At 40.7% G+C, this 12,204-nt stretch overlaps 1 protein-coding gene across 1 annotated transcript in view; it reads right to left on the bottom strand.

Annotated features, from left to right (window-relative positions):
• LOC311521480 (rho GTPase-activating protein 11A-like) overlaps nucleotides 1-12,204 on the bottom strand; it is an 83,783-nt gene that overhangs the window by 50,393 nt on the left and 21,186 nt on the right. The window contains exons 10-12 of the mRNA XM_084629810.1: nucleotides 10,111-10,219; nucleotides 9,551-9,698; nucleotides 7,477-9,063 (exon numbers count right to left, since the gene is read on the bottom strand). Coding sequence (XP_084485936.1) covers nucleotides 7,477-9,063; nucleotides 9,551-9,698; nucleotides 10,111-10,219 — 1,844 coding nt within the window. The remainder of the gene's footprint in view (nucleotides 1-7,476; nucleotides 9,064-9,550; nucleotides 9,699-10,110; nucleotides 10,220-12,204) is intronic.

Raw genomic sequence — 12,204 nt, forward strand, 5'->3', positions numbered from 1 at the left:
GAGCAGAGGGTTGGACTAGATGACCTCCTGAGGTCCCTTCCAACCCTGATATTCTATGATTCTATAAGGAGGCTTATACTGTATCTCTTCAATGCTCCCAGTATTTACAGCGACACAAGCAGCCATTCCAAAACAAGGTAACTATTTATTAGTCACCCAGCATAATGAACCTGAAAAGGTTATCAAAGAGAGGCAGCCGTTATGCCATAGCCCATCCTACCCAAGCTGTGATGGACTCCATCCCTGGCTTTGTCTCCTTTCCCCCTGTGCCCAGGTCAGAGCTTCCAGCCTCTTCCAGAAGCCTATTCTTTATCATCCCCTGGTCACAGTTCAGTCCTTTCTTCCCTAGGCTGGACCCTACTGAGTTCACATTCTCCCCCCCGCCCCAAGCTTCCTGCTATCATCATCATCATCATCGGTAATCCCTCGAAAAAGTTATTTTTCCTTCCTTCTCTCTCTTTTTAGCTTTGAGGGCAAGGCACTTCTCAAAACGGGCTACTGCCTGATGGAGGATGTGATGCCACTGGGATCGGTTGGTGGCTTGCTCCTCCCAGCTTGTGACAGCCACATCAGTTTTCTTGAGATACGCTTTCAGGGTGTCCTTGTAGCATTTCCTTTGACCACCATGGGATCTCTGACCATGTGTGAGCTAAGAGTAGAGGGCTTGTTTTGGGAGGCAAGAGTCTGGCATCTGCACACAATATCCAACCCAACAGAGTTGGTGCATGAGGATCATTGCTTCAATGCTGGTGACCTTGACTTCACTGAGGATGCTGGCATTAGTGCAGCGATCTTCCCACTTGATGCAAAGGATCTTCCACAGGCATCATTGGTGATACCTCTCTAGACTCTTGAGGATCTGTTGATGGGTCACCCAGGTTTCGCATCCATAAAGGAGTGTAGGAATAACAATTGTTTTATACACCTGGATCTTGGTGTCCTGCCATAGATCCTGCTATTGAGTGTCAATTCATAAATCATTGGAGCTAGCATTGTCTCTTTGGATGCCTTGTTGATCTGGATTGGTTTCAGCCACTTCCTTAACAACTCATTCACTCCCACTCATGTCTGCCCTGACAGGGGCCCCATTTAGGGAGGGCAGGGGTGCACCCACCCCCCCACCTGCAGAGTTTTGTACCAGAGGTCTGCTTGTAGGCCAAGCCCCAGCCCCAGGCAGAGCTCTTACCTGAAGCACAGTGCAGCAAGGTCCCTTCCTCCTGAAGTCCGGGTTCTCCAGCTACTGCCACTGTGGTCAATTTCTTCTGCTGCGTTAGCTCATCCACCCTGCCTGCCTCCACCAATCAGCTGCTGAGATGATATGGAGTGACTTAACTGACCTGGGGTAAAGAGAAGGGGGGTGGTCCCTGGGAGGGGTGTGCTCAGGGCCTCTGCGGGTGGGGAAGGCAAGGACGGGGTCACTCAGCGTGAGAGCAGGAGCACAGGGGCTCCAGTGGTGGTGGTGGGAATAACACAGGGCCTCCAGGCTTGGGGAGGGGGAAAGAGAGTCATTCTCCAAGGAAAGGGAGAGGTGAGGGCATATGGCTGTGCCCTGAGGGAGGGACCAATGAGTGTGGGAGGAGCAGATGAGGGGGAACAGTTCCTGGGGCAAGGATCCTCAGAGTGGGGAGCTAGGAGCAGCTAAGTGGGTCTTGGAGTCAGTTTACCCTCAAAGAAGCAGGGAGTACCCCCCCCACCTCTCCCTGAGAATAGACTGAGGGCAGACCTTTCTGGTCCACAGTTGTCATGGCCAGCAGTGGTTGCAGCTTCAAGGACAGGTATGTGTCCGTGCTGTGCGTCAGCTTCTGCCACCAGGGGCTGAGCTTGCAGAGGGGATGAAGGCTGTGCTGCTGGCCAACACAAAGATTGATCTGTAATCCACCAGCATCCCACACCCAGGTAAGTCCCCTTCAGCTACCACTAATGGGCATCTCAACAGCTGACTAATGTTATAGTAGCCCCCAAAGACCTTAAGCAGGAATCCCCCATTGTGCTAGATGCCATACAAACCATTAAGGTGGCCCAGTTCCTGCCCCACAGATCTCAATCTAATCCTTATAATTCCCTAGGGCAGGCAGGCAAGTATAATTATTCTCATTTTAGAGCAATAAGAACTGAGGCACAGCATTCAAACAGAAAATGGTACTTTAAAAAAAACAAAAACACATATATACAGACCCTGAATAACAAATGAGAAAGAGAGTCTTAACTTTAAAATGAGGAGCTTTCTTGGCGTTTGGTTTTAAATATTCCCTTGTGAGAACGACAATTCAATCACTGTAGTATTGTGCTTAAGAGTCTTCTGGAAAGTAACTACCCTTTAAACAGAAGTGAAAGGGACTTGAAAGTGTCAGTTGCACTCCTGTTTAAAGTATTTCCAATCTATTATTATTCGTAGTAGGGTAACACACCTAGAGCCCCAGCTAGGTGCAGTATAAACTCAGGAGGCCTTGCCCTCTTAGGATGTATCCAAAAGTTAAATGATCTATTCCAATCTTGGTAAACTGCAAAAAGTAAGTAGCCTAAATGATGGAAAGTAATCTAGATTTTTCTACAATTGTTGAAATCAAGAGTTAGTAACAAAGTAAAAATATACCTATTACAATTTTAAATCTAACCAGTGTCCCTTAAAACTGACTTGCCACAAGATGTCAGAACATGTTAATATTAGAGCAGGAAATGTATCTCATCCCTGATCCCCATTCTGCTACTTTACCCTCAAGACTGCACACTCTCCTAGCTAATTGCTGACCAGTAGTTACAAGCACCATGAACTGTTTGTTAAGGCACAGCAGGAGCTACACCTGAGGGTACTTGAGCTAGGGAGATTATGTGAAATTTACTAGTCATACAGGTATGACTCCCTCCGAAAACAGCATGCAAGATAGGGCACTGTAGTGGAAACACTGGAAGCTATTTCAGCACCATCAGCTAGCAGAGCAAAGGCTTGATGGCAAGGTTAAAGAGCTATTCCTTTCTGTTGAGGCTCTTGGTTTTGGAAAGAACATTCAAGATTTTGCATAGTGCTTCAGAACTGCAACATGAAAACCTAAATTTATCCAGTGCAATGGAATCAGTAAGAAGCAATATTGCTGCTCTTCAACAAATGAGAGTATCTGAGAGCCAATGGAAGGAGTTATGTGAAGCTAAAATCATTGCCCAGGAACTTGAAATTGCTATTCCAGGTCAGAAAGTTGCAACTGCTGAGCACAGCAGTACCAAAGACCACCTAAGAAAATATCCTTCAAACTGGCCTTGTTTTTTTTGTTTCTAGTACACTGGGCCTGTCATCTACAGATGGTCCCAAGAGCACTCAAGAATCTATAATCTGATTTCTACTATCCTGTTCTGGACAGAATTCTTACTGAGATTGATAGATGATTCGCCCTCAACTGGAGTTTGCTTTCTACACTGCTTGTGAAGAAAAGAATTAGATGGTTAATTTGTTCCAGAAGTGTTTAAAGGTAAATAAATTATTGAAAACGTAACACTTCCAACATGAGCTAAAACAATGGTGAAAATTTTCTTAATTATGAGAAACGGAAAGTAATTGTAGATTCAGCAGGCACCAATTTCGGTGATCTGGATGGAGAAGTCAAAGTTGCCAAGAAGCACATTGTATGCACATACAAACCAATACTTCAATTTCTGAATTCTGGAATGTTCTCAACGACTTACCAAGGGGTTAGTCTTTGTTGTCTATTGTAGATAGTGGGGTGAGCAATCCAGTTTCTACAGCATCAAATGAGAGGTACTTCTCTGTGCTCAAGAGACTAAAGGACTACTTAAGCTCCACAATGGGAGAAATTAGCAAGTCACTTACGTGTTTCTAATTTTAGCCTGTGAATGTGAAGCTTCAAAAACACTTAGATAATCAACAAGGCCATTGACAATTTTGTCAAGATGAGACCACACTATTATCCATAGTTTTAGCTCATGTCTGAAGTGTTTTAAATAATTTATTTACCTTTAAACATTTCTGGAATAAAATTAACCATCTAATTCTTCTCTTCACAATTTGGAACATAAGCCATTTAAAAATATAATTGCAGGAGTAAAAAGATTTTAAGCAGATTTTATTTCTCTGCTAAAGATAGCATACAAAGTATCAAAGTTGTGTTTCTGATACCTATGTTAAGGCTCTAAAACGGATACCTCAAGGTTTGGGATTAGGAATATCTTTCTGTATTATTTCCTGATTGTTCTTAACTGAAATTAAAATACAGCTTTAATTGGTGTTTATGTATATACATACATATTGATTTTTCTTTACATAAGAATTAGATACTGTGCTCCTGTCAGCTAATTTCTAAGTTATTAGCTGCAAAAATGTAGAGGTTTCCAGTGCCTGAGTAGCCCCTGTAATCACAGTTAAAGTTACCCCCGTACCAAAACCTGAAATGGCATCCTGAGAGCAAACAATCCTTTTTCCCTACTAGGTGGCAATGTAATGTGTAGGAGAGGGGTGGGCAAACTACAGCCCCTCAGGGCTTTGGATCCGGCCCGTGGGACTGCCCCCCATGGTGCCGCAGGCCCCGTGCCACTCTCAGAAGCGGCCAGCATCACGTCCCTGGGGGCCCGGAGTGGGGTGGGGTGGGGGGAAGAGGGCTCCGTGCGTTGCCCTTGCTTCCAGGCACTGCTCCCCGCAGCTCCCATTGGCCGGGAACAGGGAACCGCAGCCAATGGGAGCTTCGGGGGAGGTACCTGGAGGTGTGGCAAGGGCAGCCCGTGGAGCTCTGTCCCCCCCTCCCCCAGGGGCTGTGCAGAGATGTGGTTCTGGCCACTTTCCGGAACAGCACGGCCACTGCCCTGGCCCCGGTGCGTGCCGCTGCCACCCCCTAACTCCCTAAGCCCCCTGCCTGCACCCCAAGCCCCTGCTCTGAGACCTCTGCTGCACCCTGCACCCCAACTCCCTGCCCTGAGCCCCATTGCACCCCAACCCCCTTCCCTGAGCCCCCTCATACACCTCACACCCCTCCTCTGTCCCAACCCCTTGCCCTGAGCCCATTCCTGCACACCGCACCCCCTCCCACACCTCGCACTCCTTCCTGCACCCCAACCCCTTGCCCTGCATACAATTTCTCCACCAGATGTGGCCCTTGGCCCAAAAAGTTTGCCCATCCCTGGTGTAGGAGAAAACTGAAGCACACAGACTTTGTAAAAATATCATAAGAAGTTCCCACTTCACCACATCTGGGTTTTATCATCTTCAGTGCGCCAAAGACATGGTTTAATGGCGCCCAGCAAAGCAATAAATTGCTTGTAAGCAGCATCTGGCTGAATAGGATACAGACAAGGCCTGGAGCTAAAGCAAAAGTGGCTGGGAGAAGCAACCATATTTGTGGCAAATATGAATATCTGTCCCTTTGAATGTGCAGGTACCAGATTTGTTACATGGCGCCAGGATGTTACAACTATCTCTTTTCAAAAATCTATCCAGAAATGAAGCAGATGAAAAAGCTGGCACTTTACTAGATGTCCCTCAATGGCTGCCTGTTTGAGTGAAATCTAAGGGTATGTCTACGCTGCCATTAAAAACACTAAGCAGGCTAGTGCCGGCTGACTCAGGCTCAGGGGTGGTTTAACTGCAGCGTAGACATTCGGGCTCACACTGGACCCTGTAAGGTGGGAGGGTCCTATAGCTCAGGCTGCAGCCTGAACCTGAACATCTACACTGCAGTAAAACAACCACTTAAGCCTGAGTCAGTTATCACCAGCCAACCACTTGTGTCTAATTGGAGTGCAGACATACCCTAAGAAGTTGAAGGCTCTGTAGGATAGAAACAAGGACCTGAACTGTATGTACTTGACCATATACTTCTTGGCCCATAGCTTTCTCTTGCACTTGTGAGTAGACATTCTTGTGCTCCAGTCATCTTTCTACGAAAAAGAGTGTGCTGCTACGGAAGTCAATGTAAAGGCCATTTAGCTTTGGAATTCACTCCTCTCCATAGGCTAACAGAGCCCAAATCTGTTGCAGGTTAGAACAGTGGGAAGCATATCTATTCCCCCTGGCTTTTAGAGAGGGCACAGCATCAGGAGGATGAGGACTTTTCATTGCCTATTATCTGCCTGGCTTTTGGCAGTCAGAGGTTTGGTGAAAATGATGAAGTTGTAAAAATTGGGTTTTTAAATATAGTCAAGAGGACATAGAGCCCTGGATAGGACTTAAAGGATACAGAAACTCTGACATCTCAAATGTCCTTTGTCATTTTTTCTACATAGGATATGGAATCAGTGTTGTAGAAAGAACATTCACAAACAAGGGACAAAAAAAGCTGTTAGACTCAAAACCAAGTACATACCAAAACGCTCTTATGTTCTGGCAGCAAACAAGCTACACGTACAGAAATCAGTAATGGAAAAGTTTCAAGTTTTTACTCTTAAATAATTTTATAATGAATATGACATAGATATAAGCAGTTTTAATGCTAAGATAGATGTAAACATCTGTTTGTGCAAATGAACTTTTAACAGTATGGCTTTTTACTTTTGTCTTCCATTATTTCAGCAATAGCGTACTTTAATCTACTTTTGCATCATATGATTAGCTACATAAAATTACTCCAGAAAAAAATAGCCTCATTTGCGCTATTAACTTAACATTATTTTACAGCTTGACTGCAAATGAAGATATCAGGTAAACATAACAGAACACACCCATGCTGCCAAGTGTACTGTACAAAAATTTTTAATACTTCAGTATCTAATTGCATATTTGTTTTCCATATGCTCAACCACTTCTCCAATTTGTGTGCACGAATGCTTAGATAGGAATAGATCTGTATAGACAAAAAGTGCACCTATCAAGTGGAAAAAAAGCCATAGGTACCCTGACTTACACCAAAAGCAATATATACCCTGGCCACACAGGAATTGGAGCAGTAGCAAAGTCTACATTGATACTGAAGTTTGAACACTGACAAGTCTCTTTTTGATTGTAGTGTTTTAATACAGTTAAAGAATTAAGACAAGTACAGTAAATGGAAAAATGTTTCACATGTTTTGATGGTCAGCAATAAGCCATTTTGCTTTTGGATGTGTTGGTTTTGTTTTTAAATATCTAGCAATTTTCTCTTAAAGAAATATTACTACTCTCAACTGGAAGCTGCAAGATTTTGAAATGCCTCAGGCTCACCTGTTATTTCTAAAAAGATCTGACTCAGTGTCTGAGATAGCGATTCATAACCTATTGTAACTGGTTTCTATATGTTTTTAAACTAGATTTTTCTAATTTTTAAAAATCTAGTCAAAATTAAAATGAGCAGCTGACTAGTAATCGTAAGAAGCCACAGTAAACGGAAAAATACCTAATATCATACAAAGAATAAAGTTTACTTGTACAAGTTCAAAATAAAATAAAATAAAATCCTATTTTACAAAAAAGCAGAACTAAGAATCACGTATCGACTTTATTGACTCAATTGTTCTAGAACTACCTTAACATTCTTTGAGAAAATCATCAAATTAGTACTTATAAGTCTACAGGTTTAGCAGTTGGCAGGAGTTTTGCTTTTGATATTGGATTCTTTGGAGATCCCCTGTATCGAGCCTTTTCTTTTCCTGTCGCACTTTTCCTGAGGGTACTTTTATCTGGTGTGGCAATCAGAAAGTTTATACTTGAGTTCATTTTTACAGCAGCTTTTGGTGCTTCATGATTGGTTAGATCTTCTAGAACAGACTTTGATGGGTTACCAATAGTCACTTTCTGTTTGCAGATTCTAACTGTTTTCACAGAAGTATCAGCCTGCTCTAGCGAATTTATCAATTTTGAAGATTTGGATGCTAAGTCTAGTTCAGATGATGTAGAAACTTGTGTGCGTGTAGTTTCACAATAGAGCAATGAAACTGTGGAATTCTTGGAGAACTTTTCTGTACAGGAGGATAGTGCAGTATCATAGCTTACGGATTTAACAAGAGGAGAACAAACATCCCCAGGTTTTGCCAATTTATAGCTTACAGATTGTCTGTTAGACTCTAAGAGGGAGTTTATCCTTCTTACAGACTGGCGGACAGGAGTACGTTGAAACTTAAGAGGTGGTTTAGTTTTGCTTGCGGAACAGGGATCGTTTAATGAAAGTTTGTTGAACCAGTGTACGTGGTCAGAAACCTTTCCATAGTCAGAAACCGGTAAAGTTTTAGGTACAGTATTATCATAACTTCCAGTCTGCAAGTACTGTTTGCCAGGACTGTTTTTAGACTCCAACAACCGTGAGACAGGGCGCTCCCCAGCCGCAGTAGGCTCACTGTTTTCTTTTTCTGAATTACGGGACTTCAGCTCGCAATTTTCAACAACTCTTTCTGACTGTTCCAGTTCCTCACTCTCTTTTCTTCTGAGGGAATCTATTTTCTTTAAATTATCTTTTGAATAACTATTCTGAAAAGTTAACCTGTCCTCCCTGGACATTACCTGAGGCATACTAAGTTCTGGTGCATCTTCCATGCCCAATTTCTGTGTCTGAAGTTCAATCTCAATAGGATTTTGGAAGCACTTTTCCTCCACAACCTTGATTTCATCTTGACTTGATTGATATTTGTCAGTGGTATAAGATTTATTAGCAAACTGGTTAAACTGATCCTTAGATTTTTCAGCTGCCAGACTTTCAGCTGAAGTTTCAACAAGATCCTTCTCTTGACTAACATCTGTTAGACAGGGATTTTCACTTAACTTTTCTTCTGTTAAATCTGATACAGGAGACTTTGCATCACCTATTAAATTTTGAAGATTGCTTCCAGATTCAGAAAATGCTTTTTTAATTTTCAGTAACGTTTCTGTTGTCAAGTTATTCTCATCCACACAAAGCGAGTACTCCCGTAGACTATTATCTTGCTTATGATTTGCAGTAGAGGGCCTTAAGTCATCTGGAATGGCAGGTGGCTTTCCAACAACAAGAACAGGTTCTGAAAAACAGCCTTCTGCTTCAAGATATCCCACGAGACTTGCCTCATTGTTGCTGGTGCCATGAGAATCTGTAATATTGGGTCCATTCCAAGACATTCGGTAATTTGCTTTTTCATGTTTTGGAGTTAGCAAGTTCTCCTCCGACTTGCTCATTATTTGTGAACCTTGAGAGAAGTTTGATAGAATTATTTCTTTAAAAATATTGGTTAGCCTTAGTACTCATAGAACATTAACTAAACCAGACAAAACTCTTGCTGATAACTCAAGTTATTAAAAAAAATTACGAGTTTAAAGCCATGCCATTCACTGAAATTGAGAAACTTACACTATTTTCTTTCAAAGAAATGAAAGTCCTTCATAAACAGGTTACAATATTAAAGAGAGCAATTAGGTTCAAGCGTCAAAGAAGCAAGGCATGATATAATGCAAATATTTATTTTTATACATACAAAAACTGGTCTCTAATTGGTTAATATAAATTATCTGTTGCTTCCTAAGAACCTTTAATATTGTCTGTCTGCTTTTCACTTTCAGTGCTTTCAATAACTAAAGATATCAAAGCAATCATTAGGTTTTTAAGCTATCCTTACCCCACAAAAATACAAGCTCTCTCTTTTTAGTTATATTCAGTAAGTATTGCAAGACATTTACCTTTCTTTGAGAATTGTTCACTGACACATGTGCTGAAAAGTGTATCTGTCTTTACAGATTCAACTCTGTTTTCCAAGTCTTGTTGACTTGCAAGTCGCCGGCCAATATTTTCAGATCCTTTACCAACTGGACATCCAGTTAAAATATTCTTAAGCAGGGGGGAGGGGGAGAAAGAAAACTACTCTTAATCTTTTTAAAAAGCTGAACATGAGGAAGTCATTTAGATCTTCATTTACTTTCTAGGCCTTTTCAATTTTGACGTCTGCAATTCAGGAAATACTTTTCCAATTTGCAGCAACCGCTAAAAGTGAACTTCTTAAATATGAATTAAAAAAAGTTTAGTAAGTCAGATCTGGTTTTAGAGTTCTGGACCATACAGTATCCAGAACTCTCTACACTTGTCCTTAAACATTAAATTAGTCTGAAACTTGAAAAAAATTTCAAATGGAGGTGCAGACCCCTTTGGAAATCTTAGGCTTAGTCCACAGACCATAGGCTGAAAACCACTGCCATAGTATAAGCTACAAGAAAGATGAATAGGATAGTAGAAGTGTACTTACCACATCTTTGCTGCTTTTTCCCAGACTAAATTTCAGACGTAATGACCTGCGAACCATTTCTTTTCGGCTAATCTTTGGAGAGAAGCAACCAGTTTTTCCTGATTCAACCCTGGTAAGTTGAATAATTGTTTTTAAAAAGTGCATGAAAAGATAAATTCAGTATATTTCTTTCTTTACAATTTATATTCTTCTACACCCGTTATTTTGAACTTTTAGTGCAAAAGGCACTCCGCAGTAGTGCTTCACAGAAAGAAATTTGATAAGCATAAATAAAATAATTTAAAATACTAGAATAAGGGCCAATGAGGTTCTATTTAAAATATTGTGTAAAGTTCTGACACTAATAAGGCAATGTTCAAGAAATTGAACAGGTACAAAGAGCAAATAGAGTAATACCAAAAAACTCAAAGATTAGGGTCAAGCAATTAAAAAAATTAATCACACTGTTAAACAATAGAATACCATTTATTTTAAATATTTTTGGATGTTTACTACATTTGCTAACATATTAATTCCAATTACAACACAGAATACAAAGTGTACAGTGCTCACTTTATATTTATTTTTTATTACAAATATTTGCACTGGAGAAAAAAAAATTGATTTTTCAATTCACCTCATAAAAGTATTGTAATGCAATCTCTATCATGAAAGTTGAACTTACAAAATGTAGAATTATGTACAAAAAACTGCATTCAAAAATAAAAAACGTAAAACTTTAGAGTCTACAAGTCTACTCAGTCCTACTTCCTGGTCAGCCACTCAGCCAAACAAGTTTGTTTACATTTGCAGGAGATAACACTGCCCACTTCTTGTTTACAATGTCACCTGAAAGTGAGAACATGCGTTCACATGACACTGTTGTAGCTGGCATTGCAAGATATTTAAGTGCCAGGTGCACTAAAGATTCATGTCCCTTCATGCTTCAACCACAATTCCAGAGGACATGCTTCCATACTGATGATGGGTTCTGCTTGATAATGATCCAAAGCAGTACACACTGACGCATTTTCATCATCTGAGTCAGATGCCACCAGCAGAAGGCTGATTTTCTTTTTTGGTGGTTCAAGTTCTGTAGTTACCACATCAGAGTGTTGCTCTTTTAAGACTTCTAAAAGCATGCGCCACACCTCGTCCCTCTCAGATTTTGGACGGCATTTCAGATTCTTAAACCTTGGGTTGAGTGCTGTAGCTATTTTTAGAAATCTTCTTTGCATTTTGTGAAATCTGCTGTGAAAGTGTTCTTAAAATGAACAACAGGTGCTGGGTCATCATCCGAGGTGGCTATGACATGAAATACATGCGGAATGTGTGTAACACAAAGCAGGAGACCTACAGTTCTCCCCGCAAAGAGTACAGTCACAAATTTAATTGACACATTTTTTTAACGAGCATCCACAGCATGGAAGCATGTTCTCTGGAATGGTGGCCGAAGCATGAAGGGATGTACGAATGTTTAGCATATCTGGCATATAAATACCTTGCAATACCGGCTACAAAAGTGCCATGCGAATGGCTGGTCTCACTTTCAGGTGACATTGTAAATAAGAAGCCGGCAGCAGTATCTCCCGTCAATGTAAACAAACTTGTTTGTCTTAGCAATTGGCAGAATAAGAAGTAGGACTGAGGGAACTTGTAGGCTCTAAAGTTTTACTCTGTTTTGTTTTTGAGTGCAGTTAGGTAACCAAAAAAAAAAAAAAAAAAATCTGCATTTGTAAGTTACACTTTCACAATAAAGAGATTGCACTTCAGTAGTTGTATGCGGTGTACTGAAAAATACTATTTCTTTTGTTTATAATTTTTACAGTGCAAATGTTTGTAATCAAAAATAAGAATATAAAGTGAGCACTGTGCACTTTGTATTCCGTGTTGAAATCAATATTGAAAATGTAGAAAAACATCCAAAAATATTTGATAAATTTCAGTTGGTATTCTATTGTTATAAATGCAATTAAATCGTGATTAATTTTTTTAATCCTAATTGACAGCCCTAATCTTTATTCCCAAGAAAGGAATTAACATTTGTATGCTTTAGAAATCCACGATTTAGAAATGGATGCGACTGAAATAGGATGTACTGAAAATACAGAAAGA

The sequence above is a fragment of the Lepidochelys olivacea genome, assembly GCF_965140295.1.
Source record: "Lepidochelys olivacea isolate rLepOli2 genome assembly, chromosome: 6".
Lineage (NCBI taxonomy): Eukaryota > Metazoa > Chordata > Testudines > Cheloniidae > Lepidochelys > Lepidochelys olivacea.